General features: G+C 32.0%; 2 protein-coding genes across 2 annotated transcripts; one reads left to right on the top strand and one right to left on the bottom strand.

The window, feature by feature from the left end:
* Positions 1 to 475: 475 nt before the first annotated feature.
* On the bottom strand, positions 476 to 20,068 carry LOC114720396 (transcription factor bHLH49). The gene is made up of 11 exons (XM_028906042.1): positions 20,057 to 20,068; positions 19,886 to 19,945; positions 4,663 to 4,789; positions 3,133 to 3,977; positions 2,818 to 3,045; positions 2,665 to 2,730; positions 2,498 to 2,566; positions 2,139 to 2,210; positions 1,843 to 2,043; positions 1,390 to 1,477; positions 476 to 995 (listed from the first exon to the last, which is right to left on the bottom strand). Exons 1-11 carry the CDS (start codon positions 20,066 to 20,068, stop codon positions 958 to 960), a joined length of 1,806 nt encoding a protein of 601 aa, XP_028761875.1. The 3' UTR covers positions 476 to 957.
* Positions 20,069 to 21,531: 1,463 nt separating this feature from the next.
* On the top strand, positions 21,532 to 25,995 carry LOC114720409 (WPP domain-interacting tail-anchored protein 2). Its single transcript, XM_028906058.1, has 5 exons — positions 21,532 to 21,638; positions 23,506 to 23,651; positions 23,769 to 24,901; positions 25,252 to 25,449; positions 25,659 to 25,995. The coding sequence occupies exons 2-5, from the start codon at positions 23,531 to 23,533 to the stop codon at positions 25,845 to 25,847; spliced, it is 1,641 nt and encodes a 546-aa protein (XP_028761891.1). The 5' UTR covers positions 21,532 to 21,638; positions 23,506 to 23,530; the 3' UTR covers positions 25,848 to 25,995.
* The last annotated feature ends 53 nt before the right edge of the window (positions 25,996 to 26,048 follow it).

Below are 26,048 nucleotides of genomic sequence, written 5' to 3'. Positions count from 1 at the left end.
ACAGTGAATAGAATTAAATACATTGACCCAATAAATGGATCGGAACAAAAACAAATTACAGGTTCATCTTCCTCAAGCTGCGTATTACATTGTCCGCTACAGTGACAGATTTTCTTATCAACCAATTGGATCTGGTTTTAAAGCCTTAGCTCAGGCACTGGATATTTTATTTTTTAAAAACACAAATTTCTAGCTCATCTTAATCTATGCCACTTTCAAAAGCACCTTGGCATTCAGTAAATCTTACACTGTTTCACAATATAGATCAGAGACTCGATGAGAATGTGATATGGCTTGAGATATTACATTGAAAAGTGAGAAATTATAGTCAAAAGCAAAGATTTGATTATACTGTTGAAAAGATTTAGTTTGGACATAGCATTACCAACTCCTAAAGGTACATGAGATGATGAAGCAAAAACTTGGTCAAGTTAAACATTATTATGTGCAAGACTGAAAGCAGATTTCACTGTGAAATCAAAACCATGGCCAGATTTTGAAGATACATGTGTTTCACTAGAAATTTTAAACCTGAGAGAGAAAAACAGAATGGAGTGCTAAAACCTCACTTTTATGGGATCCAGATATCTCATTCACATTCGCTTTTTAAACTTCCAGATGCTAGTTCCGCGAGGTTTTGGCATTTACAAGGCAAAGCTTTTGAAGTTAGCACTACTTGCAATCTAACTGACTTTCCATCTTTACATTCTTGAATCCAAATGCATATATATTTAGTGAGCAAAACCTGCTTCTATGGAGGCACTAACACTTGTAAACATATATGCTCTATATGTACTTTTCATGCTTCCAAGAAATTAGAAGACGACCTATGAATACTTCTCTACTTCCTCTAAACCTGAACTTGGCTTTGCCTTCCATCTTTGGCAAGTCAGAGGAAAAACTGTCAAGTTCCATCTGACTACACATTGTAATAGAGGGGCATTGTAAAACTGAACATCATCGTTCAACTTTCATCTCACCTGCTTGTGCATTACCTGTCATAAACAAGTTACTTTAGTTCAAGAAAATGTAACTTCCATACGAAGTGTCATTAGGTGCATGGAATTTTTAATTTCCCAAGTAGTCCAAAATCAATGTGAAATATAAAAATTGAAAAATTGTATTGCTGGGTGCCATTTTATTTACAAACCATAAACAAGGTGGCTCATCTTGTTGCATGGGACCCGGCCTATTTTATTATAATAATGGTTATTTAATGAGATACAGGATAAAACACGATATTCCTATGTTACATAATAGCACATGAATTTCAAAATTCTTCATTTATTTCACAGTCAAATGACTTATAGATTATTCTCTAAGTACTGGGAAATTACAATACCCATATAACATATCGCACAAGGGTTTAAATTGTTGTAGAAAATATACCATCCTCGTCTTGACTACTCAGTGGAGCAGTTGGTGCGTAGCTCATCTGTACAACATTGTGCAGTTCATCCTCCCACATCTCAGGTAGCTTTTAAAAATTGAATCAAAATATGCACATTAAGAATGTAAAGCAGAGTTAGACCAACCAAGTGAAAATAAGAGTTACACAGAAACTTGTGAAAATTGCTGTGCTTGAATAAGGCCATTGTAAGTTGTAACACAAATTTTAAGTCAGTTCGATTGATGATACCCTGTCACTCTCAAGGTTAGTTTGATTGATGATGCTCTGTCACTCTCAAGCTGTAGTCTATTGCAAGGGATTTCAGTTTATAAGTTGTCATTTCTACTAATTTTTAGTACGCAGCAACAACCAAATATGGAGTTTTATTGTTCTAAACAATGAACCAAAGAAAGGTGCAAATGAAGTTACACTTTCAGGAATGGATCAATTACCTGATTAGGATCCTTGAATCCTCCAACCATTGGAGCCAACTGTGGACGAATGGTTCTTCGTAGTACATCAGATGAGTTCGCTATGCCAGGAAGATTTGACTGTAGAAGGCCTGGTTGAGATGGATGTAAAGGGGGAAAAACCAAAGGCATTTCTGGAGAAAACCTCAACGCAGATGAGGGGCCTGGCCGTTGCAAAAGCATCTGACAGAAAAGTTTGGCTTGCACAAGTCAGCTAGGAAAGAATTAACCGAATATAATTTTTTACCTCATGGGATGGACATGTTCTAAAATCTTACATCTTTGGCAATAAGTCCTTCAAGATTAAAATCCAGCCGTGAATTTACGGTTGCAAGTTTCATTGACAAAAACTGCCAAAAGAAAAGGAGTTTTGGGTCAACTCCAATAGGTTCACAGGTAAGCTAATCAGAGCACGAATTGTACATAAGGGATACAGATATCTTTAAGACATATTTGTTAGAGTTTATCTTATTTACATTTATAATCTTCCAAAATGAAGCCAACATGACCAGCAATCAATATATTGTTCAATAATTATACAATGCGCAAACCGAATCAAAAATACAGGAAAAATCTGCAAGATAATTCAAAAGACTGAGCGGGAAAAAAGGGAGGATAGCATGGCTTTTACACCTACCTCAACCTGTCGTTGAAGTGATTGTACATAGTTAATGATTTCATCTAGCATAACCGCCTTGCCAGTCACCTGGGGACAGCAACAAGTTCCCATGTTAAAGAAAGTACTCTAAAATCCCAAAAGGATATAACTAAGGAGCTTCCAAAGTTTCAATATATAGGAGTCACCTTGCTGCATCCAGGCACAAGGTCTTGAAGAAATTTCATCCTTTCGCTGATCTTTTCCCTCCTAACCTACAGTTCATATCTATCTAATGTGAAATTCTTCACCCAAAAGTATGCTTTTGTTTTTCACATCACAAGCAATTTAAAAAATCTTACTCTCTCTGCAAGGCTATGGCTATTCGTTGCTTGACCCCTGCGAGCCCTAACATGTATGTATTCCTCCTTTGTTGGGTCAGAAGCTTGAGACCCCTGTTTGGTATTCTTCACAGAAGGGTTGGTTGTTGAAGTTGGTTGCTGGTCTCCCTTCTGTCGGCTCTCAGAATTGTCTATTGGAGCCTCACTCGGTGGTTCAGAACCTCCGTTGGCTTTTTCATTATCAGAATCCTACCAAAGTTAACCAAAGAATGTATAATCACACAGATAAGGGGAAAAAGAAAGATAGATGCCATAGAATACAGCTCAAAATTATACCTGCCCACTTCTTTTCCTTTTCTTTGCGTTTAGTCCTTTGTTAGAAGGCTCCCCACTTGTACCCTCCAACATAGGCATATCATTTTGACCACCAGCATCATCATCACCACTGGATTCTGCTCTATCAGACTCATTAGTAGACCTGCCAAGAGTCTGTTTTGCTTCATCCTGAGATGTCACTAGGATTTCACTTCTCTTGTCATTGTTAAGTGGACTTCCTTTAGCGGCCAAATTCTGAATAGATGGAGACACATCTTTTGCAGCTTCACCTACATCCTGAGCACTTTCTTGAGATCGTGATCCATGAGCTGATTTCAAGCCATGGCCTGCGAGAGCATCCCGTCCAGCATACAGACCCATGGATTGAGGAATCCCAAATGAGTTCACCATACTACCAAAATTCCCTCCACTGAACTGACCGAAGCATGAGAATCTAGCAGCTCGCTCAATAAAAGCAGAATCAGTGGGAATCTGAGACAAACTGTGCGGGAAAATTGTTGGTCTGTCTGGTGCGAAAGCATCCCCTTTTAAAATAAAACTTGTTGGATTCCAACCCATTTCAAGTGTTCTATCATTACCAGCTAAGGCAAGGCCATCTTTTCTATTTCCAGTTGAGCTTGAGGAGCTAACATTGTTCTGCACATTGACGTCGCATGACCCCAAGTTTTGGGAACTGATGGGATGATCCCAGAAGCTTGGAACATATGAGTCCACCAAACCCACTGATGTATTTGCAAGATTAGGAACCCCAAATCTCCAATCCGAGGGCATAGTAGATGAATAACTCATATGATCCTCGTTTCTATCTCGCTCAAAATTTTCTTTGTCAGACATATCCAACTCTCCTGAGCAAGTAACCAAAGCAGCCACTGGGACTGTCTTTTTTATGATTCCTTAAGAACAACTAAGAAAAAATAAGAGAAAATCTGACGAAAGAACCTTCAGAAGTGATCTAAGAGAGGAGAAGTAACAGAAATGAACTAACAAATTAAATCCCTTTAATCCAAACCAGACTGAACTGAATTCTGATACAAGCCCCTAAACCACAGTTCTTTTGAAAATGAAAGAACGAGGCGACTTGTCGATGTCTGAATCCATCCAAAAGAAGGGGGGAAAGTTAATGAGTATGAGGCCAATTTACAAGGGAAGAAGCAGGTTGGAGAGAGATCGAGTGCACTTAATGAGCTGAAGAAATGGAAAAGCGCCGGAGCGAGACCCCAAGTACCAAAAAGATTTACTAAAAGCTCATACGACTTTGGCAGCTACCATTTCCAAAGCTAACCACTGAACTTGAAGTACCGAATTTCATAAAGAAGCCACCCCAAGAGAGAGAGGCAGAAAAAGACCGTTCAAAGGAGAGCTAGAAAAAAAAGGTCTGAAGAGTATAGACGCAGTCAATTATGAAAAATAAACATTGATTACAGCTTAATAAATACCCCATTCAAACCCTAGTCAGAGTTACAGAACCCAACTCTGAAAAAGAGAGAGAGAGAAAGAAATACCCAGCTAAAAGCGGGAAGAGAAAGATACCCACTTCTGATTCTGTGCTACTTTTGGTACTCTGGCCTCCATTAACGCCTTTTCGCTCAACAACTTTATTGAATTTATTTTGGGCTTCGTTCAAACTCTTCCAGTTTCTAGCTAACAATCCTGTGCTCTGCTATTCACAGTCTCAGACAAGGAAGAGAGAAATTCAAAGGTGGGAATTTTTTTTTTTGTTTTCCTTCTGGAGAGCAAAAGGAAAAGTGGAGGAAGAAAGTAGCGCAGAGGTTCCCAAATGAAGCAAAGTGTAACGTTTGAAAGAGAGAGCGAAGGGAAGAGGAGAGCAACGGCAAAGTCCCTGCATTTATACACAGTCTACATCAAAATGAGCGCTGTTGATGATTAACCACCGCCACTGCTGTTGTAGAATAGTATAATATGCATCGCCATTTCCCTCCCAACCTTTACTCCTCAACTTTCGTAAAATAATAATGCAGGACATATTATATTAATTTTTATGTTTTTAAATCCTCAACATTTTTCTTAATTTCACTTAAATGGATATCTGAAATTTTAACCAGCATTTTTTCATTACTATCCTTGTTAATTACATGTTATTTCACATCCATTTTTCCTATTCATTCTTTCTCCCATTTACTCTCCCTTATTTTCAAAAAATAAAATATATTTTTTATATTTATTGTTTTTAACTAATTTTAACTAACTTTTTATTTTACTACCTTAGCTTAGCTAGTTGGAGAATTAGAACCTTATTTCATTTTTCCTTCTGAACTTATAATTTTTTCTTAAAATATTCTTAATGATTATAAGGTTTTGTGTTCCAACTTTTGATGCACTATAAGAACGAAATCTTATAAATAGGACCGAAGGTAATATATAATTAAATATAGTAGTTTAAAAAAATTAATAAGTATCTATTACAAATAATCAAATTTAACTAATCTTTTAATATCTTAAATTAGTTGTCTACTTTTTTTATTAAATATTAATGATATTAATATTTTGTGTGTGAAATGAGAAGGAGAATAATATCAAGGGAAAGAAGGAGCAGGTTTAAATGTGAATATTTTGAAGCGATAAGCAGAGGGGCTTTGAGGTAGCAACTGACAATGCCAACTCTAAGCAGCACTGTTTCTCTCTTATCTTATTGCATTGTCCTTTATTACACATGGAAAACAGAGCCTTTTAAGCACTGTAATTAACCAGTTTGTTGCTTTTGGTCAATCCCTCCGAATCTAATCTATTCTGCCAATATAACCAGCTAACCTACCTTCAAAACAATTCACCCTCTCTCTCACAACAAAACCAAGAGGAGTGAGAAAAGAGAGTGAAGTTTTATTATGATTGGGGCTGCATGCATTGTCTTGGGTTCTCAGTTGTTAGAGACAAGACAATAATATAATCAGGTGTTAGTAAAACCAATTGATACTGTTCAGTTACAGACCCATCAAAAGAATATACTTTTGTCCTCAGTTCCTCCATCTCATTCATCATACCCTTCTTGTTTCTTTATCTCCTTGCACAAACAAATGCATTGGCTTCATCCACTCATGTTTAACACACATCAACAAAACGCCAATATTAATTGTCTCATTCTGGCAAAAAAAAAAAATTAATTGTCTCATTATGAGTTAACATTCTCGAAATTTATGTCATACTATTTATACTATTTTATTTTTAAAAAAAATTTATTCCTAAATATAAGTCATTTAGGAGATAATTATTAATTAATGAGCTTGCTTAATTTCACCCGTATTAACTTAATAAATCTATAGACAGAAATAAAGTAAAAAATGAGAAAAATATCAAGTATAGTTTTAATGTGCTTCCTGATTTGTGAACTTGGGATACAAATAACTTATAAATAGGAACTAAGCAATATTTTTTTAATTTTTATCAGAAGAATTTAATTAAATAGGGTTTCTGAAAGAAAGTAAAACATAATAAATGTTGAGTACTTGATTTGTTCATGCTTAGTACTCCATGGGCCGAAAGATTCTCTCAAAGCCTTCTGGAATTCTTCATCACCAAAATTATGGTTATATGTTGATCTTTAATGTGAAATCAGGTTAACTTGTAATGACATTTTTTCTGTAATTATTAGGTTAAATAATTACTAAATTCTAAGGTTGTAAATATTTAAGGATATTGGTTTAATTTTTTAAGCGTGAATAAATTGCAGTAGGGGTTTCAATAAGCAACATAATTCAAATCCTCAAAAAAAAAAAAAAAGTCTATGGTTTATGAATAATATGACCTATTGCAAGGTTCATATTTTATATTGACATTTATAATTTTTTTTGGGTAAATATGCTATTTTATTATGCAATAGTTAAAAAGCTACATAATAAAAGAAACACCATACACATAAACTTGAGTCCTTTGGACATATAATGTCAATATTAATTATACAAAATAAGTAAATCCAACAATTGTTTTTCTTTTCCTTTTAAAATTAATCTAAAATTAATTATTTTAAATAATTTTTTGCTATAAAATAAGCTTTTTTAATGACAATCATTCAAACTAAAAAATAATTTTATAAAATTAGTCCGAAAACATAAAAATAAAAAACACAATCAAACATAGTTTTCTTTTACATTTTCTACAAATAAATTTATCCATCTTATGAAAGGATGATAGGAATCAAGGCATGGGGAGCAAGCATCCCCATGTCCTCTTAGATCTGCCCATGCTTACATTATTTAAAGAAAATTAAATTCATTTAACCTACAGGTAACACAAAAAAAACTTCTATTCAAAATAAATAAATGAAATTATTGTTCATAAGTTTGGAATTTTCACATATGAAATTATATTTTTTAGAAATAATCAATGGCGGATACAAAATCTGTACAAAACATGAACAGGTTTCAACATAGAATCCTATTAACTAAGAAGTTTTAGCATAAAGTAGCAGAGTGAAAATAACATACCAACAAGTTTTAAAATATATTTTCTAGTTTTCTTTATAGAGCAAAGAGAGTGTTTTTTATCTTTAATATAAATCACATTATTAAATTTATTATGTAAATATAAAATTTTGCCAATAATTAATTATTTTGTTAACTATTATTTTTTAAAATATATATTAAATAAGAATAAAACTGAGCATCTACTAAATTTATTAATGTCTTCTCAATTGCAGTTAAATTGTTAAATATATCAAAAATACCTTATAAACAAAACTAAAAAGTATCGATGTGCTTTTTTCCTTTTTCTAATATAAAATTACATTAAAAATTGTCATAATAATAGTATACTCGTTCTGATCTATAATATAAATCACTTTTAAAAAAACGGTTTGATTAAAAAAATAAGTTGTTTGGAGAGTATTTAATACTTAAACGTGGTTCTTTGGGTTTGTTTTTTCTTTTTTACAATATCATTTAATGTAAATAAAATTACAAAAAAATTCAATTTAAAATGAATTTAACAAGCCAAATATTATGGTTAATTAAAAAAAACATACATTATCAACAGGGAGATTAATTCACAATTTCTCTATCACAAGATCATTGACGCGCATAGTCGCTTGGAAGCAAGCTCGTTGGTTTATCGTATTTTCGTAGACAGACTTGGACTGCCCCTATCCTTTGGTTCTCTCGTGCCATTATTAGTTGGCGTTGGAACTTGCATTCACGAAAACCTAAGATTTAAACTTCAAGAGTTAGAAAATCATAGGAGAAAAAGACATTTTAAAACCCATACTTTATTTTGGTCAAAGTACTTCACAGGCCAAAATTTTTTTGGTCAAAGTACATGTTTGATCTCTAATTTTATATTCTTCTCATTCTATTTATAAAGTAGGGGAAGATTTTTTTTCATATTTATAAATTATTTTATTAAATTTTTTGTATGATATACTATATCTTTCATTTATTATAGTGTAAATAATTCTTTTAAAAAACATATATATTAAATAGGTATAAAATTAAAAATTTATTATATTTTAATAGAGAGTTAATTTAATTTAAGGTTTTTCTTAGTCTATATAAAATATAGTAAAAGTGTCTTATAAATAGGATTAAATAGGATTAAAGGAGTATAAGATTTTAATTAAATCTCTTAAACTTATAAAATATATGGTCAGTTCCTTAATTTTAATATTATTTAACAAAAAATATTAACTCGAAAAATAATGATTTAACAATAAAATACTGAAAAAACATATTTAAATGATAAAATAGTATGTCTAGTTAGAGAATTAAAAGCGCATTTTTATTTTTTTAATATTTAATAGTCAAACTAGGAAAATTTAGAAGTGACATTTTCAAATTTAACAATCAATTCTCTGTGCTTAACAACTTATTCCACATTTTTAAACACAATTTAGGAGTCAAACAAAAGAAATTTAGGCGTATTACAATTTAATTTAGAGTCAAGGCATTATGAGCCATTTTATATTCTATAGAATTAAAAAAAGTTTTACTAGGTTTAAGAATTGTTTATGAAAAACTGACTGCTACATTAGACGGTCTCTTAATTTTTTCTTCAATTCTATTTTTTTTTGAAAAAATTGACATGAGTTGGTAAATATTTAAAAATTATTATCAAATTTGAAAGCTTCACTTCTAACTTTTTTTTATTTGATTTTTAAATAATCGAATACTATTATACGTTTTTTTTTCCTATAACATTTTTCAATTTACAATTTAGGAAGTTCGGAACGCCGCTTTCTAATTTAGCAATACATTTTGATCCCTTGAAATAAGGTCCATTTTTCATATCAATAACTTTTTTTATTTTTTGAAAAAACTGCTGTTGTATAAACAATATTTTTATAACCGACCTCACTGCTATTTTTCCTTAAACTTAAGTGAAATTCTAAAAAAAATACTCTTAAATTTAAAAATTCTAAATTAGTCTTATTTACTACATTTTAATAATAATTGATAACGTATGAAAAACAAATAATAATACATTTTTTTGGTTATTTCTAATTTAAAATTTTAGAAATGTTTTTTAAAAATTTTTTTAGATTTATATTATAAAAAGACGGTGACCTTTACTTTTGAAGAAAGGAATCTTCCACCTCTACCCATTTGTATATCAGATGCTAATGCAGCACTTTGTAGCTCTAAAGAACACTGCTTAATAAGAAATTAAAAAAGACACACGAACATATAATATACTACATTCGATCTTAATTATAAAATTTTATTTCTAAATTATAAACAAAATTTTATAATTAACACCGGAGGTAGTAATTGAAAAAATCCTAGAAAAATATTCTGAGATTTTTGTGTGTATTTAGCAAATGAATTGTACTGAATACCTAATGAAATGTCATATTAGCCTTGTCACGGTAATGCTGATGGTTGGGAGCAGAGCTTTGACTGCTAGCAAGGTCAACGATGCCAGAGCTCTGCTAGCCAGCCAGTAGACGAGTAGTTGCTGGCAAGAGTACCGAAGTGCTTTTTTCGTTTTGAAAAAACAACATTTTGAAATTTCATTTTATAATGAGTCGTATTACATATAAATTATGAATATATGATTAATTGCAATTTCTTTTATAGCATATTACATATAGCTATTTTTTTTTGGGACCGAGGTATATTTCATATAGCTTGTTGGTTGTGTGATTTAATAATTCTCATTAAGATTAGCTGTAAGTTGCTTTAGAATATATACATCTAAGAAATAATGAAGAAATCACAGATATAAGTACATGGATAGCGATATGATCAAGAGGATAAATGATTACAAAAGCCTCCTGCAGCCTTAACGAAAAGAAAAGGCATTAGATTCCTTAGTACCATTTTCTCGCACTTTTACATATTCAAAAAAATATATTAGAGATTAATTCGCTATTTTGCATATTTTGTTTTCTTTATTTTTAAAAAGAAATACATGAGCCATTTGGGAAAGATAATAAATTTGAATTTAGGTCTCATATTTGCTGGACATAATAACCTTTGACATTATATGTTTAATAGAAGTTTTGATGATCAACGTAGGAATTAATTAGAGAGTTAATATTAATCCTATATGTAAGATTTATTTTACATGTTCATTAATTTTTTTTCCAATCAACTCTATTGATATTCCCCTAACAATAATCAAACAGAAGAAGAGAGAGAGAGAGAATTAAGAAAGATTATTAGTGTATTTTTAAAAAAATATTATATTAACTAATTTAAATAATATCCTTCATCTACTCAAATTACTTAGTTAGGTCTTATATTAAGAATTAAAAGAGTACCATTTTTAGTATTTAAATTTGACCTCATTTTTGTTTTACCTCCTAAAATTTGAAACCAATAGTTTTAGTTCAGAGATTAAAAATTTTTATGCAAACCAAAAAATCTCATGGATTAAAAATGATATCATCATACACATTGATAAATGCAATTTTAGACTATTTAATCTTGAACGGTAAACATTTTATTGTAAGTCATCCAAGAAAATACTCGTTTTACTTTTGTAAGCTATAATAATAATAATAAGTATAGTGATTTTACTTTTGGGGGGATTATAAACACTGGTTAGGAGCAAACAAAGAAAGAAGAGTTGGAGAAAGGCTGGGAATGGGCAGCTTTTGGGAAAGTCCAAAAAAACAAAAAAACGAAGGGAAACAAATCTGATCCAAATCAAGGAGAAGATATCAGAATTGTGGATTCGAGATCTCTTAAGCAGAGCCTTCTTTAATTATTTAATTATTTTAACCCTCTAATTAAAAAAACTACTCATATATATATATGTATATCATAATTACTCTTTCCCTGTCTCCAACAATAATAGTATTATTTTAATTTGTACTAACCATTAACATGCTTATTAATTTTCATGGCTTCCAGAGATTTTCTGTCCTTCTGTTATCATTCCTTCTTGGTCTTCTTTCCTCCTCTTTCATATTCACCAAACCCTGCTTTCAAACTTTTGACCATTATATTATATATAATTAGCTAAATAAATCCCTTCTCTACCTTCCCTCCCCCCCCCCCCAAAAAAAAGACGCCTTCTCTTTGTGAATATAGAGATTCTGAAGTTGTATTAATTAATAAACTTGATGCGCTGCCGCAAAATAAGGGCATGGGACAAATTGTGTTATGTATATAAAGTTTTGATGAATTTCACACAAACGTGCATTATGATTACAGAGCGGCATGATTGATGAAGACTTGGGAAATCATTACTTTTGAAGCCTTTTATCATCTAACCTTCTTTTTACTTAAAACAGCTCTCTGGCACAGTCCAGAACACAAAAGATAAACACATCCTCTTGTACCTACTAATCATATACATATACATAAAACATTATTAGAGGTAGGTACACTCACTTAAGATGTCTATGTGCCTGATATATAGTTTTCCATATGTGTTTGCTGATTAAATTCTGCAGAAGAAGTAGTAGTGCAGAAGATGAAAGGATCTTTTTTAAAAGGGTCATGTGAAGGGTAATGTAAGATGAAAGAAGATGATGAAATGGGACCCTCATGAAAAAAAGTTAGCTAATTTGTGGGGAAGAAAAGAAAGAGTACTTGCTTCCAAACTCTTTGTCCCTAAAAGATAATAAAAAGAGACAACAAGGGAGAGGCAACAGTACTCTCTCAGCAAAACTAGATATGCATAATTCTGTTAGATCTGACATTTTGGTGGGTAAATGTCAATTCTCTTACATATGCCTCTTTACCTTCAATTGTACATCACCATTGATTCATCCTGCCTTCTCTTATATATAACTGATGTGCATGGTCCTCCTCTTTCTGTCTAAAGCTTCTTGCCTACCATGACCAACCCACCTACAAACAGTAACTCAACTAATGAAGTCATGTGAGCTGTTAGCATCAGAATAATGCTATATCATTAATTACAGTCATTAAACTTTATATTATCCTAATGTATTTTTCTTCAGAGCTAAGGTAGTACTAGAGAGCTATATATATACATATATACACAGACACTTCCAGAAAGATAAGTGTTATTGGGTTTGGATCAAACTAGGGAAAACCTAGTAATTAAGCTTGAGGAAGTGAAGAAAATGTTGAAAGGTATTGGGGTCTAGATTCTCTTATAATCCCTCTTTCTCTTTTTTTCCCCCTCATAATCTTACTTCCGCCCTTAATGAAATAATGAATTGTTCAGATTTCATACTTTATAAAACTATTATTATAATATTATATAAATAGAAGAGAGAAAGTGGACATCTATTTTTTAAAATATTAAATCTGAACCATCTATTATTTAATGTAAGAGTGGAGATAAGATTCTGAGAAAAAAAGGAGTAAGAAGGATTATGAGAGAATCCAGACCCTGGAGGTAGGTAGGTAGTGTGAAGGGTCATTAAGGATAATTAATCTCTAAGTGGTATGAAGCATTTGAGAACTACTCCTTTCAGTTATAAATTTAAAAGTTAGATCACTAATTTGCAGAAATTAATACTGCATTAAGTTAATTATTTATAAAAAATTTATGTTGGTTTTCATGAAGTACTCTTTTAATTATTCGCATTGGAAATTATTCTTTTGATAACAAATTCTCTTAATATGTGTAATTAATAAGAAGAGTTCAGAAAAGAAATTATAATTTTTGGAGTAAAAAAAAGTGTATGGGGGAAATTATATCTAAGAGCGAAAGTGAGAGAATAAAACAAAGGCTAGCTATATAGGATGAGATTTTAAATTGGGTTCAGTCACAAAGCGAGGTGCCCTGGTGAAATTTGATTCTTCATTTGTGAGGGAGACAACTTGTCTATTAATATCTGGCATAGTGTCCTGTTCTTTCCATTTGATGGGGAAAATACTCATTAGTCGTCATTTTTTCAAACTACTTGACAAAATGAGTTCTTGTCCTTCACTTGTCATTTCATACTGCCTCACTTAGATGATTAATTTGAGGGATTAAGCTAAATAAATTACTTAATTATATTATATGTTACGAAATCTCTCTGAATTACTTATGTGTATTATTAGATTATATATCACTTTATTAGTCAAGAAAATTAGTTTGGATAAAAACGATAAATATAAATACTTTAAAGTAATTCATTTAGTTTTTTTAATCTCTCTAAATTAATTAACTGATTCTTATGTTGATCACTGGATATGATTATATATGCATATATCTGCTTTCAGGATTCCAACAAATTATTTATCCTCATCAAACCTGTTAACCTCTCAGTCTACAACCGCATGATTATAAGATATTTTGTTCCTATTAATTTCTCCACCACTGTTTTTTTTTTTTTTACCCTTTTCTTATCTTAAATTGTACATTATTTTCTTCAATATTTTACATCATATATAGCTAATGATGACTCGATCTAACATTTAGAATTCAATAATAAAAATCCTATACCTTTGGATACATTTCACAAATTGTTTGATTCTTTTATTTATATATATAGCTCATAAATTGATAATAAAATTTAGGTGTTCACTAATTACCGCAGTTAAGATGAGACTTATGACTTAAAAAGTACTTATAAAAGTATTAATTTATTATTCATTAAGAAGGTCTTCACATTAATAAGATTTAACCTCGTCTCCTTTTTTGTGAACCAGGTGTTTACTACTGGTCGGAAAAACTTCCGTTGGCATATATAAATATTTTATACATATTCATGTAATTATATGTATATAAGAGAAAATTGGCATGACATCTATCATCTGTGAAAGGAAAATAATAGAAGATCAATTAAGATGATTTGGATAAGTGAAAGAAAGGTGCTAAAGGCGCCAACAAGAAGAGATTAATTAGTGGATGAACTTTAGTCTTATAAAATGATGCAGAGAAAAAACTTAAAAAAGGATATTTCCAAAAAGTTACTAAAGAGAATCTCTTTGTGAATGGCATATCTTAATAGTCAATTGTTGATAAAATCCAATGCCATCATGCAAATGATTTAGTAGTTACCACTTAATGAAATACTACCTCCGGTTCTTAATATAAGAGTTAGTTTGATATTTAATTGACTTTAAATATGAGATCCAATTCACTTTCTAGTTATTTTGACATTCAATTGGTTTTAAATATAAGACTTCAATTCACTTTATCTCTTATATTTATTCATTTTTTTAAGATAGTTTTTGTAATAGTTGCACATGTTAAAGGTTTCATCAAATAATAGTATTAGCTGATACATATGATTAGCAAGTGTATTCTAAAAAATATAACACCTAATTATTACAAATAATTAACTTAACAAATTTTCTTAATCTACTCAAATTAGTCAACTAACCCTTATATTAAGAACTGAAGGTAGTATATATAATTTTGTTTTTTTTAATACAAGGAATAGATCAACTCGATAACAAAGATTATCTCTCTTGATATTGATGACAAAAAATAGACCCTACATATATATATATATATATATATGTATATATGAGTTGAAATTCAAATTCTCAACCACTTGTTTAAGTAACAGAGTTTCCATAACTTACGATAATTTTTATTTTTATTTTTTGCTATTCATGGGTATCATTTTATTAGAAACAATTTTATTAAGTCACTATCAGATACTAAATATCCACGTCTCTTTCAAAAAGAATTTGAACCTCAATTTATTATATTATAAAAAACTAGTTTTTTTTCAGTGAATCTCCTGTTGATTCACTTACGACATTTTGTTGCATATAAATATTTCAGGGCTAAGGCAGGCCAAGCTTTGAACGGAAGCGATCCTGATTTTGTATTTTAGGGCCAATCCAAACTCGGGTAAGATAAGAAACCCATGATGGAGAGCGAACAAAAGGCAATGCGGTTCTCGCGGGTTTGTCAGCAGATAACACTACTTAAATTTAAGGATGCTGCCGGGGAGTTTTGACAAATCACATAAAAGGATACCAACGGGGATTGGTCCAAATAGTAAGTAGCTTGATACCGTTTAAGCGAGGTCTTGAGTTCGAGACTCAGCGTGTGCAGAAATCCTCGTTGGGAGACTCACCCACCACAGCCAGGTGTACAACGCAGGTCGAATCCAGATGTAGTCAGATCAAAACTCCAGTGAACTGGATCCAAATCACCTTCAGCTCCCGAGCAAATGCATTTCGGAAACATGTTGACAAAAGGTCAATACGTAACATAAAACCCAAATCAAAACGTGGTTTTCACTTCACTTAAACATCTTTAAAAGAAAATGCAATACAAGACTTTTTAAGAGAGAATCCATTTTAGTACGATTATCATTCAAGAATGTTTAAATGTGGAGTTTTGATGAAATCTAGCGCATTAATGCAGGTGTATTTTTTCTTTTTTCACTCACCACATAATGAATTTAACCGTCGGGAGTTGAACACTCTCACCAAAGAGACGTGATTCAATTCCTAAAAATATCACAAGCTTATATTCACAACCAAGTGAACCCTGTAATTTGGAGCTAATTTCCATCTGATTTAGCTAATGACTTAAGCATGCCAATACTCCAAATGGGGCGATTGCATTGTGTTTGATTGGCTAGTTTTATTGTTTTTGGCTTGTTGGTCAGCATAACCTTTTACTTAAAATTTTATTAAAAAAATACTTTTAAAAAAATTAAAAGGGTAGACACTTATGAGATAACAGGTAGGATTGAACCCGACATGACCTCTTCTTCATAAGGAAATTTTCATGTCAGTAAGTTACCATATTTTCAAACACAATACAATTCAGTTTCAATTTTTAATAAATAATGCTATAGAATACACGAGAGATGGGGAGAGACGTGCTGAACGCCAGCGAACAGATAAGAGGCCAGGCCTTAAATAACTTGGGATGGTGCTATTGGGCCGAGCCCAAACACTGTTTTTTTGGGTTTACTTATTCCTTTACAGGGAGGGAAATGTTTGCAACCCTGACCCGAAGAACTTTCCGAGAGTAAGTGGGCGTGTGCCCTAGGACAAAAAACGTCATGCCATAAGTTTTATTGCTTGTCTCTATAACATATTTTATAATCACTAATAAGAGTTGATCCAGTAAAGAATTAACTCATAACTCACAAAGTCGTGAGTTCAAATTCTACTGATCTTAAGTACTCTTTGAGTCTGGAAGCATGCCGTAGCCCTGGTGAGTTCCTGAAACCCAAATCACCTAAACTTTTGTATACAAAAAATATATATAATTTATAATCAATTATTATTTATTATAATTGTTATTAGAAAAACATAAAATTATAATTTTACTGCTATTTTTTTTTGGTTTGAAGAAAATTAAAATACAATTTTATCGTGTTTTGTTTCTAAAAAAAAGTATACTGATCTGAAACTATCAGAAATAACTATTCCCTATTATTGTCAACTATATTAGTTCATTTTTTTGCAGCTGTGAATAATTGACTTCAAAGTTCAAAGTTGTAACTCTCAAGTTGAAGCATATTTTATCGCCAAAAAGGGACTATCATTATTATATGTTGCCAGCTTGAAGCATTCAAATCTGAAAGCTATTGAGAATGTGACCGATATGTATGGACGCATTTGGGGCCAAACTCACAAATTATGCAGACAAAAAGGGTCCCAGAGTGAAAAATGTCTTATTTACTCTTATATCCACACTGAGTCTATTAATAAGAATTAGTTGGAGGTCAAATTTAATATTCTTCCGATCCTAAATATAAGATCTCTTTTTCAGTGTAAATTACATAACAAAAAGGGTCTTATATTTAAAATATGAGGAGTACTAAATACTATCCTAGTCTTTAATAAATACTAACTGACTAATTTAAGAAGATTAAAAAAGTTATTAAATTACTTTAAAATATTTATATTTATCATTATTTTCTAAACTAATTTGCCTCGCTTATAAATTAATATATAACCTAATGATACATATAAGTAGTTTAGAAAGATCATGTAATATATTATATAATTAAGTAATTTAGTAATTTTTTTAATCTCTCTAAATTAGTCAATTGAGTCTTATTAATTAAGAATCGGAGGAAGTATAATAATTTAATGTATTTTATTTCTCACATTTATTATTTTTCAAACTAAGTTATTTAGCTTGTAAATTAATATATAATCTAATGTTATATAGATGTATTTTAGGGAGATCATGCTTACATTTGTTATAATCAAACTAATCTATTTGACTTTCTTAATATACCCAAATTAGTTAAGCAGTTATTATATCAAGAATTAAGAAAATATATTACAAATAAATAATTTGGCAGTTTAAAGTAATATATATGAATAAACATCCATAATCATTGACTTTATATAAAAATTATACTCCTATAACAATTAATAATTGAGATATATATAATTTAATTGAAATTGTTAGCTCATTTTATTTAAATTTTATGCAATTCACTGTGTGTGTTGAGTTGATATACGTACGAGTTTGTTTCTTGAATGATGATATTGGAAAAACAACAAGTCATCATTGAAGATAATGAATAAATATAATTTTTTGGGTTAATATAATTTTTTTCAGTTTGCCTTTACTTTGTTTTTGGTCCATCAATTTTCAAATTATAGATTTTGATAACTCAAGTCTTTTTTTTATTTAAAATATTGATCTTTATAACTCAATAAAAATTTAGATTATATTGCTTCTTGAGAGACCAAAACATGTGATTTAAAATTTAAAGGACTAAAACCAAAATAAGGACAAAATTAAAAGAGCAAAGATTATATTAATCCTAATTTTTTTCTTAAGAATAAACTATTTTGACGTGTTTAGGAGATAATTTTCGTATCAACGTAGTCCGCTAAAATATCCACATTAATTCAGTTATAACATGGCAATGTTACAGCAATTTAAAAGCATAACAATATGTACGCAAACATGTTAAATTGTCGTGATTTTCGCCAAAAAAATCTTATCTTAAAATAACTTATCCATTTGGTGGAAAATTTTATTAGAAAACACTTATTAGTTAGGAAAAATGACCACAAAATACCATATGAAAATAAAAAAAACAAAACAAGCATCTAAATAAGCAAAATGACTAAATGAGCATGAAGTACTAATATGAAATTTGTACTTTTGGTGTAACGATTGAAATGTCCTAATTATTTTTGAAGTACATTGCTTTGTCTGAAATAACTTGTACTCCCTGAGGTTGCCGCTGTCGAGGAGGCCGTTGAAGTAATGCCAACTGTGATAAACAGGTAGGAAGCTTGAATATTGTTCTTCATAGAGTATTTTTGATGAGTCTTCAAAGCTTAAAATGTTATTGTCTAGTATTCCTCTTTCTGGTTCCGTCTCTGTTCTTCACATAAAACTGTTTTCAGAAAATGTGAAACTGCCTGATTTCCTAGTATTATAAAAACCATGTGTCTTGAATTTTACAAAATACATATTGGGATTTACAAATTTCATAGTGAAAGTGACCACTTTGTTAATGGGTTTTGTAACCTGTTTTCAGGAGATGAGCAACTCGTTTTTAAAAACCAATAAAATTCTACGCTGAATTTTACAAAACACACAGTGGGATTTACAACTTTCATAGTGAAAATATCCACTTCTTCAATGGGTTTTGCAACATGTTTTTAGGGGATAAGCAACTTGTTTCTAACAATCAATAAAATTTCATGCTGAGTTTTACAAAACATATAGTGGGATTTACAATTTTCATAGTAAAATGATCACTTCTTCAACGGGTTTTGTAACCTGTTTTCAGAGGATAGGCAACTTGTTTTTAAAAACCAATAAAATCCCACGCTGAATTTTATAAAATACATAATGGGATTTATAACTTTTGTAGTGAAAATAACCATTTTTTCAATGGGTCTTGTAAACTGTTTTTAGGGAATATGCAACTTCTTTCTAAAAACTAATAAAATTCTATGCTGAATTTTACAAAACATAATGGGATTTATAACTTTTATAATGAAAATGACCACTTCTTTAATGGGTTTTGCAACCTATTTTTAGGGTGGACAACTTGTTTGTAAAAACTAATAAAATTTTACGTTAAATTTTACAAAATACATACTGGGATTTATAACGTTCGTAGTGAAAGTAATTGTTTTGTTAATGGGTTTTGCAACCTATTTTTGGGGATCATCAACCCGTTTCTGACCACCAATAAAATTCTACGCTAAATTTTACAAAACGTGTAGTGGGATTTACAACTTTCATAGTGAAAGTGACTATTTCTTCAATAGATTTTGCAACCTGTGTTCAGGGAATGAGCAACTTGTAAACATAAATAAATCATTTAGTGGATGTACACCTGAAAAACATCACAATAAATATTGAACCATTAACTTTAATAGTTAATTACATGTGTAATAAAGTGTACCATTCACATAGCAAGCATATGACAGCAATTACATTACGTAATTGCTTGCCACCATTTTCTAATTTCTGCTACATCATTCACCAAATACTGAATATAAACCCTTAAACCCAATAATACTGTCCCTATTTCATCATGAAGCAGCTACAAAAATGAATAACTCAAACCCCACCATTAACTTCTACTCACTTATATAATGCCACAGGTTCACTCCCTCTCTTACTACAAACCCTCTTACCCACAACCAAAACTTACCAAATCAACCATGTCTACAGAATGGTGATGCAAAGGAGTAAGATAATAGCATTTCCAAAGACTATCAACTTAAACTTACCTCTCACATTTCTTTTTCCTTTTTCACGTGTTTCATCAATGTTTTCCTCTGTTTATTTTCTTTTCAGTTTTAGCTTCTTTTTCTCTCACTCTACGGGCATTTCAATCTTTACACCAAAATTGAAAATTTTAGATTAATACCTCATGCCTACTTGGTCATTTTGCTTACTCAGATGTTTATTTTGTCTTTTTTATTTTCATATGGTATTTTATAGTTATTTTTTCTCCTGCGCATATTCCCCTTTTAATTTCTCTGAAAAACGTTGTAGTTAGAAGTTAATAGTATTTCATTGGCAAAAAAAAAAAAGGTTAATACTACCTTCTATATTTAACATAGGAGTTAAAAGTTAGATAATTAATTCGTGAATATTAAAAAAATTAGTTAAGTTAATTATTTGTAATAAATGAGTTTTATTTTTTTAAAAATGTTTTTGTTGATCTTGTGGAATGAAAATTCTTTAATATTTATAATACTATTTTAAAAAATAAATAAATATAACAGACACAACGATATATCACTTTTGGTTCTAATTATAAGATTTTGTTTATAGTTTATTAATAAGGTCTTATAAATACAACCAGAAGCAATATTTAGGAAAATTGTATCGGAGGAATTTTTTTTTTAATATAAAAAAGGTACTTTGCAATCGCAACCACTCTCACCCTTAAATTATAATATAATCGACTGCTGCCCAAAAAAACAGTTATAATATGATGAGCTCATATCTAAGATTTAAAATGCAATTATCGATTTTGATCATATTCATGTAATTCACGTAATATTTTAAAAAAATATCGACATATGAATCTATGATGTTTAACTGGACTGTCACAACATCATCATACCCAAGACGCTGATATACATCGCGACTATTCGTTTGGAGGGGGGTTGATTGGTTGAACCATCGTGACTCTTACGTTGGGCTTGCTGAGTTGCTGGTAAAATTCCACGTAGAAAAAGACATTTTTACTTTTCTAATAAAAAAGAAAAAGTAAACTTAAAAAAAAAAAAAACTCTCTTCCAGAATAGCAGAAACCCAACGACTCCTGCGCCTACCATCAGAGCAGTACCATTGGCAGATGATCTTTGTCGTGTTTCGTATGCTCGTCAATTATTGAAGTCAGAAAATCATGTTCATAATGCTAACGTGCGCCCACACCGACCTCTCACATTGTGTTCATCACTCTACGCTCCTTAGCACTTATCAAGATGACCTTTTTGGCCAGTTTCCTCCCACCAGCCCACGTTAGACTTAGCCACCCCACTTGAATCACGGAGAGCGTCACCAGGAAAAAGACTTTTTTTTTTTGGTTGGGCTTTTTTCCCCTTTTATGAGATTGGAGTTGAGTTCCTTCAAATAACGGTAATATATAATGAGTGGTAGTTAACAGGGACTTGCTGAGACGACCAGATAGAGTATCCCAGAAGTTTTCTGGGGGGTTTCTGAATAGTCAAGCTCCAAGTTGATTCCTCTGATGAACTGCTAGGAACATCCAGAGCAAGGTAAGACAATTCTCTGAGAACTCATCAAGAATTCGAATTTCGCGTACTTTCTGAAACTCTCTTCTTGTGATGCATCATGGGTAGGAATGGGAACAAACGTGCTTCTTGTTTCGTCTTTTCATTTAGAATTTGGAATTCTGAAGTCTTGGCTTTGTTTTTTCGCCCCCTCTTTTTTGAGAATTCTGGGAATTCCCTGTTGGCTTGGGGGCGGCTCTGGGGAAAATTTTGTTTTAATTCGTTAAATCCTAATGTTCTGGGAAACTTCTATGCAGATCTTATGGTTTCTGAGTTTCTAGCTTCTGGTTTCTGGTTTTTCATCTATCAGTGCTTTTTTAAGGACTGGGGATATTTAGAAAATTCAGAATCTTGTTTGGTTGTAGCCATCAAGAAAGTTAAGTCTGTGGATGGATGCTTCTTTAATAGAATCAGAATTGGCAATGTGTTTTGTGGGTGGCTCATTTTAGTGCAATCTGAAATGAACTGCAGAAGACTTAGCTTATCAGGGGTGATTCATTGTATATTTGAAGATATTGAAGAGGTGATAGTAGGACTTTTTCCCTCCAAAATGGGATTATTGTTTCTTGTGTTTCGGATATGAGATTTTAAGAGAGAGAATTGGAAGAGATAATTCAAACATTGAGTTGCTAAAGGATTTGAACGTCCAAATTATTGAAATGATTAAATCTTTTGTCTGTAACCAAAAATCTTTTTTGCGATGTCCGTAAGAGGGAGGAATGGGTAAAGGAAGAAAACTGAAGAAAAAGAGTAACCTGAGATTCTAAAATTAACGAGGATAGTTTTTTTTTTTCTCCCTCTCCAAAAGAAAATTCTTGCTTTTAAAAATCTTCCTTGATAATACTAAAGAAAATTTTCCAATCTCTAGAATCTGGGTTTGATTGTTAGTCTCATCCTTTTGCTCCATTTCCTTTGCCATGGTGTCACCAAGCAAAGAACATGCAAATGCCTCTCTCTTTCTCTCTCTCTCTCTCTATTCCCCAACAGGACGGTAAATAATCAGCTAGATTTCTTCTTTTATCTTTCTTTTGAAAGACATGATCTTCTGAATCCTCTATTTCCTCTTCAAGGCTCAGAAGTTATAGTCCATTGCTTTTAATCTATGGAGGAGTAGTCCTTTAGTGCAGGGAATGTGCCAACAGATTGACAATATTCTTCTATGCAAGTTCATATGTGATACTTTCCATAGAACCTCGCGCAGTCAAAAAGAACGTGGAGGCTCTGCTTGACTGCAGAAGAGATTTGTGTTTTGGTCCTTTTTAAGCACTGTTAGACATGCTTTCTAACTCTTAACCTCTGTATAATAATCCATAAGAAGGACTATACTCTCACTAATCACCAATTACTAAAACATAATGTACCCATTCCTAAAGTCAGGCTATTTCATTTCCATCACTGAAATTTCAGTTTCACCGTACTTGGGCCGAGGCAGAACGAAGAGATACTGGTTAAGTATGGATGAGTATGCTGATAAAGCTAAAGGTGGATTACATGTTTCGGAAGCAGCTTTTGACAAGCTCTACTCAATTGAAGAACCCTCCACTAAGGAGCATGATGTGCAAGAACTGGATGTTTTTACGCAAGCTTTAACAGAAGTTGACTTTCGCTTAGCATATTCTTCTGAGAAGCTGATGAACTTGCATGTGCTTTTTATCTATCTGTTGAGACAGGAAAATGACCTTGAAGCGATGAATTTAGAGAATAACTGCATCTCAATAGACTTCATGGAAAAGGCATTTGCATTTGATATTTTGTTAGGCATATTAGATTCTGAGGTAAGAGAGCTGGACAATTTCATGGACATTATCCAAGCAGAAATTGTTGATGCTCGTCATAAAATACTTTCATGCAGAGATTTGAAAGAAGTTCCCTTCACAATGGAAGAAAACTTGCATGACTCTGAAGAGTCCGTGAAGGAGTTTCACCAGCAGCTGTTGGAATTGAAGATGCAGTCATCCAAGTTACAGAAAACCCTCGAGGCTTTCCAACATGAGAATTGTGAGTTGAAGGTTCTTAGTTATTTTTGTTCCTGATTTCTGCTTAATTAGTTCGATATAAAAATTGTTCCCTGGTCTCGGACAGCTATTTAACCCTTTGAGACATCCGTGTAAACAGGGGAAACAGGGAAGGCTATTAATTTGTCAGAAAATGGCCAACTGACTGGTGCAAAAACAGAATCAGATGATCAGATGGTTGAACAGCGAAGATATATTCTGCGGATGCTTGAGAGGTCTTTGGTAAGGGAGGTAGATCTTGAGAAGAAGTTAGCAGAATCAAGAGAACATGAAGATCTAAAATTGAAACTACACCACACGGAACAATTATCAATGCGCATGGAAGAAGCTGCGGAATTTGTTTGGGGAAGATTTCTTGAGGCAGAAACTGCAGCTGAGATGCTCATGGGGATTTCTAAAGATATGATGGGGCGCCTCCAGATAGCCGAGCTTAACCTTAATGGTTCTGTTCAGCGAGAGAATGAGTTGAAATCAAAACTTCAAACTTGCATAGAAGAACTCAAGGATAAAGACTCTTCTTTAGAGAAGCTTGAGCGTATTAATGCTGAGCTCATGAAGGAAAATGCTGAAGTGCAATCTTTGAGGGAAAAGGTGAAAAATCTTGAAGAAGAACGAATAGAATTTGAACATCATCTATCTACTGCAACTGCTGAGAATGAAACTAATCAAGAGCATCTTATTGAAATGGAAAATTTTGTTGAGTCATTGAAAGAAAGCATTTATACAGCAGAAACTAGGGCTGAGAGTGCAGAAGCGAAGGTTACACAGTTAACTGAAACTAACGTCGAACTTACTGAAGAGCTGAATTTTCTTAAAGGTAGTGCTAGTACGGCAGAAAAAAAGGTGGGTTTACTTGAAAACCAGCTGAGGGAATCAGAGATTCAACTACAAAATGCAAAAGCATCGTCTGAAGCTAGTCAAGAACAGCAGAACATGTTATATTCAGCTATATGGGATATGGAATTGTTAATTGAAGAGCTAAGATCAAAGCTATCGAAGGCGGAAAGTACGACAGAAAGTGCAGAAGAGCAATGCATTGTGTTATCAGAAGCTAATGAAGAACTAAATAAAGAATTGGATCTCCTGAGATCTAGAATGAAAAGCTTGGAAACATCTCTGGACCAAGCTAACAACTCAAAAATTTCAAGTGCAAAAGAAATCAATGTTAGAACTAAGTTTATCATGGACATGGTCATGCAACTAACCATTGAAAGGGAACATGTCCATCAACAGGTAATGGCGTACTTCCTATAATTTCTTGGGCAATTTAACGTCTGGTTTGTATTATGCTTTACATAAACATTGCCATAAAAAATTATGATTGAGCAAATTCATAGTAAATCATGAATATTGGAACTTATTGCTACTACTTGCCCCAGTGACTTTATTCTGAATGAAGGAATAAGAAAAGGAATTTGTGCATTTCCTTGGGAGACAGAATCCTAAAGGAAAATCACTGTAAATTTCATTGCATTGGTAGATTTATTTTATGATGTAAACTTAGGTATGGTTATTCATCTATGGCCCATAATGTGGGAAATCTAACTGGACTTTTATTGGGGGGCTGTATGTGCTTCATGCAGTTATGTGCTTTAAAAATTGAGAACAGGAGTTTGGAAGAAAAGCTGAAGAATGTTAAAAGGGATGTCCCTCTAGATTCCTGCCACAATGGATTAAATAATAGCAGTGAAGATCAAGCTTCTAACATTGACTCTAGCAATGGTAGCTGTACGAAATCTGCTGATGAAGAAGGAGAAGATATTTTAAATCAAATTTTCCAGGTACTTTTTTTACGCATTTCGGCCTGACATGTTTATGCGGTCCCGTTCTGGACCCTGCTCTGGCTTTTATTAAATTACAATTACCATTATATAAATTTATCATGATTGTCTTATACTTCCCTGAATTCACCAATGCTTAACTTACCAATATCTTATCTATTCTTCCCGCATCTTTTAAAAGCCTTTTTTTTTTGGGTTTCGATAATCAGGGGGGTGAGCCATCCGAAGATGCAAGCTCTGAAAGTAAAGTAGAATGTTCCGTTCCATCACAGAAGTCTGGAAAATTTAGCAGCTCAACATTTTTTTCAATGGCAATCATTGTGCCACTGGTTTCTTTTTTAGCCATCCTCTTGTTTGATAAGGAAACCTTTCACTTTCTGAGAACATTTGATGGTTAAGTCATGACTTATGACTTAATCATTGAAGAAATCTGCTGCTTGTGCTTTTGTGAAGTCCTTTCACTTCTGTATTGTATTGTATATTCATATAATTATGTAGCCTTAGAATTGGAGTAATCCATTGTTGCAATTGAATTGTACATATCAAGAGTCTGCATTTTTTCAATTTTCAAATAAGGTAAGAAAGTCATCCAAAGAATT

This window comes from Neltuma alba, unplaced genomic scaffold (genome assembly GCF_004799145.2).
Source record: "Neltuma alba isolate B1F8T4 unplaced genomic scaffold, ASM479914v2 tig00011982_pilon, whole genome shotgun sequence".
Classification (NCBI taxonomy): Eukaryota; Viridiplantae; Streptophyta; class Magnoliopsida; order Fabales; family Fabaceae; genus Neltuma; species Neltuma alba.
This window is presented reverse-complemented; position numbering and strand designations above follow the sequence as displayed.

Excerpts from the sequence above, each read along its gene's own strand:
- LOC114720396 (XM_028906042.1), bottom strand. Across the intron at positions 2,567-2,664 it reads TTGTGCCTGGATGCAGCAAG|GTGACTGGCAAGGCGGTTAT; the intron begins GTGACTCCTATA and ends TGCTGTCCCCAG. Across the intron at positions 996-1,389 it reads GAGTAGTCAAGACGAGGATG|GTAATGCACAAGCAGGTGAG; the intron begins GTATATTTTCTA and ends TGTTTATGACAG.
- LOC114720409 (XM_028906058.1), top strand. The coding sequence starts at position 23,531 with ATGGAAGAAAACTTGCATGACTCTGAAGAGTCCGTGAAGGAGTTTCAC. Across the intron at positions 23,652-23,768 it reads GGCTTTCCAACATGAGAATT|GGGAAACAGGGAAGGCTATT; the intron begins GTGAGTTGAAGG and ends CCGTGTAAACAG. Across the intron at positions 25,450-25,658 it reads TTTTAAATCAAATTTTCCAG|GGGGGTGAGCCATCCGAAGA; the intron begins GTACTTTTTTTA and ends TTCGATAATCAG.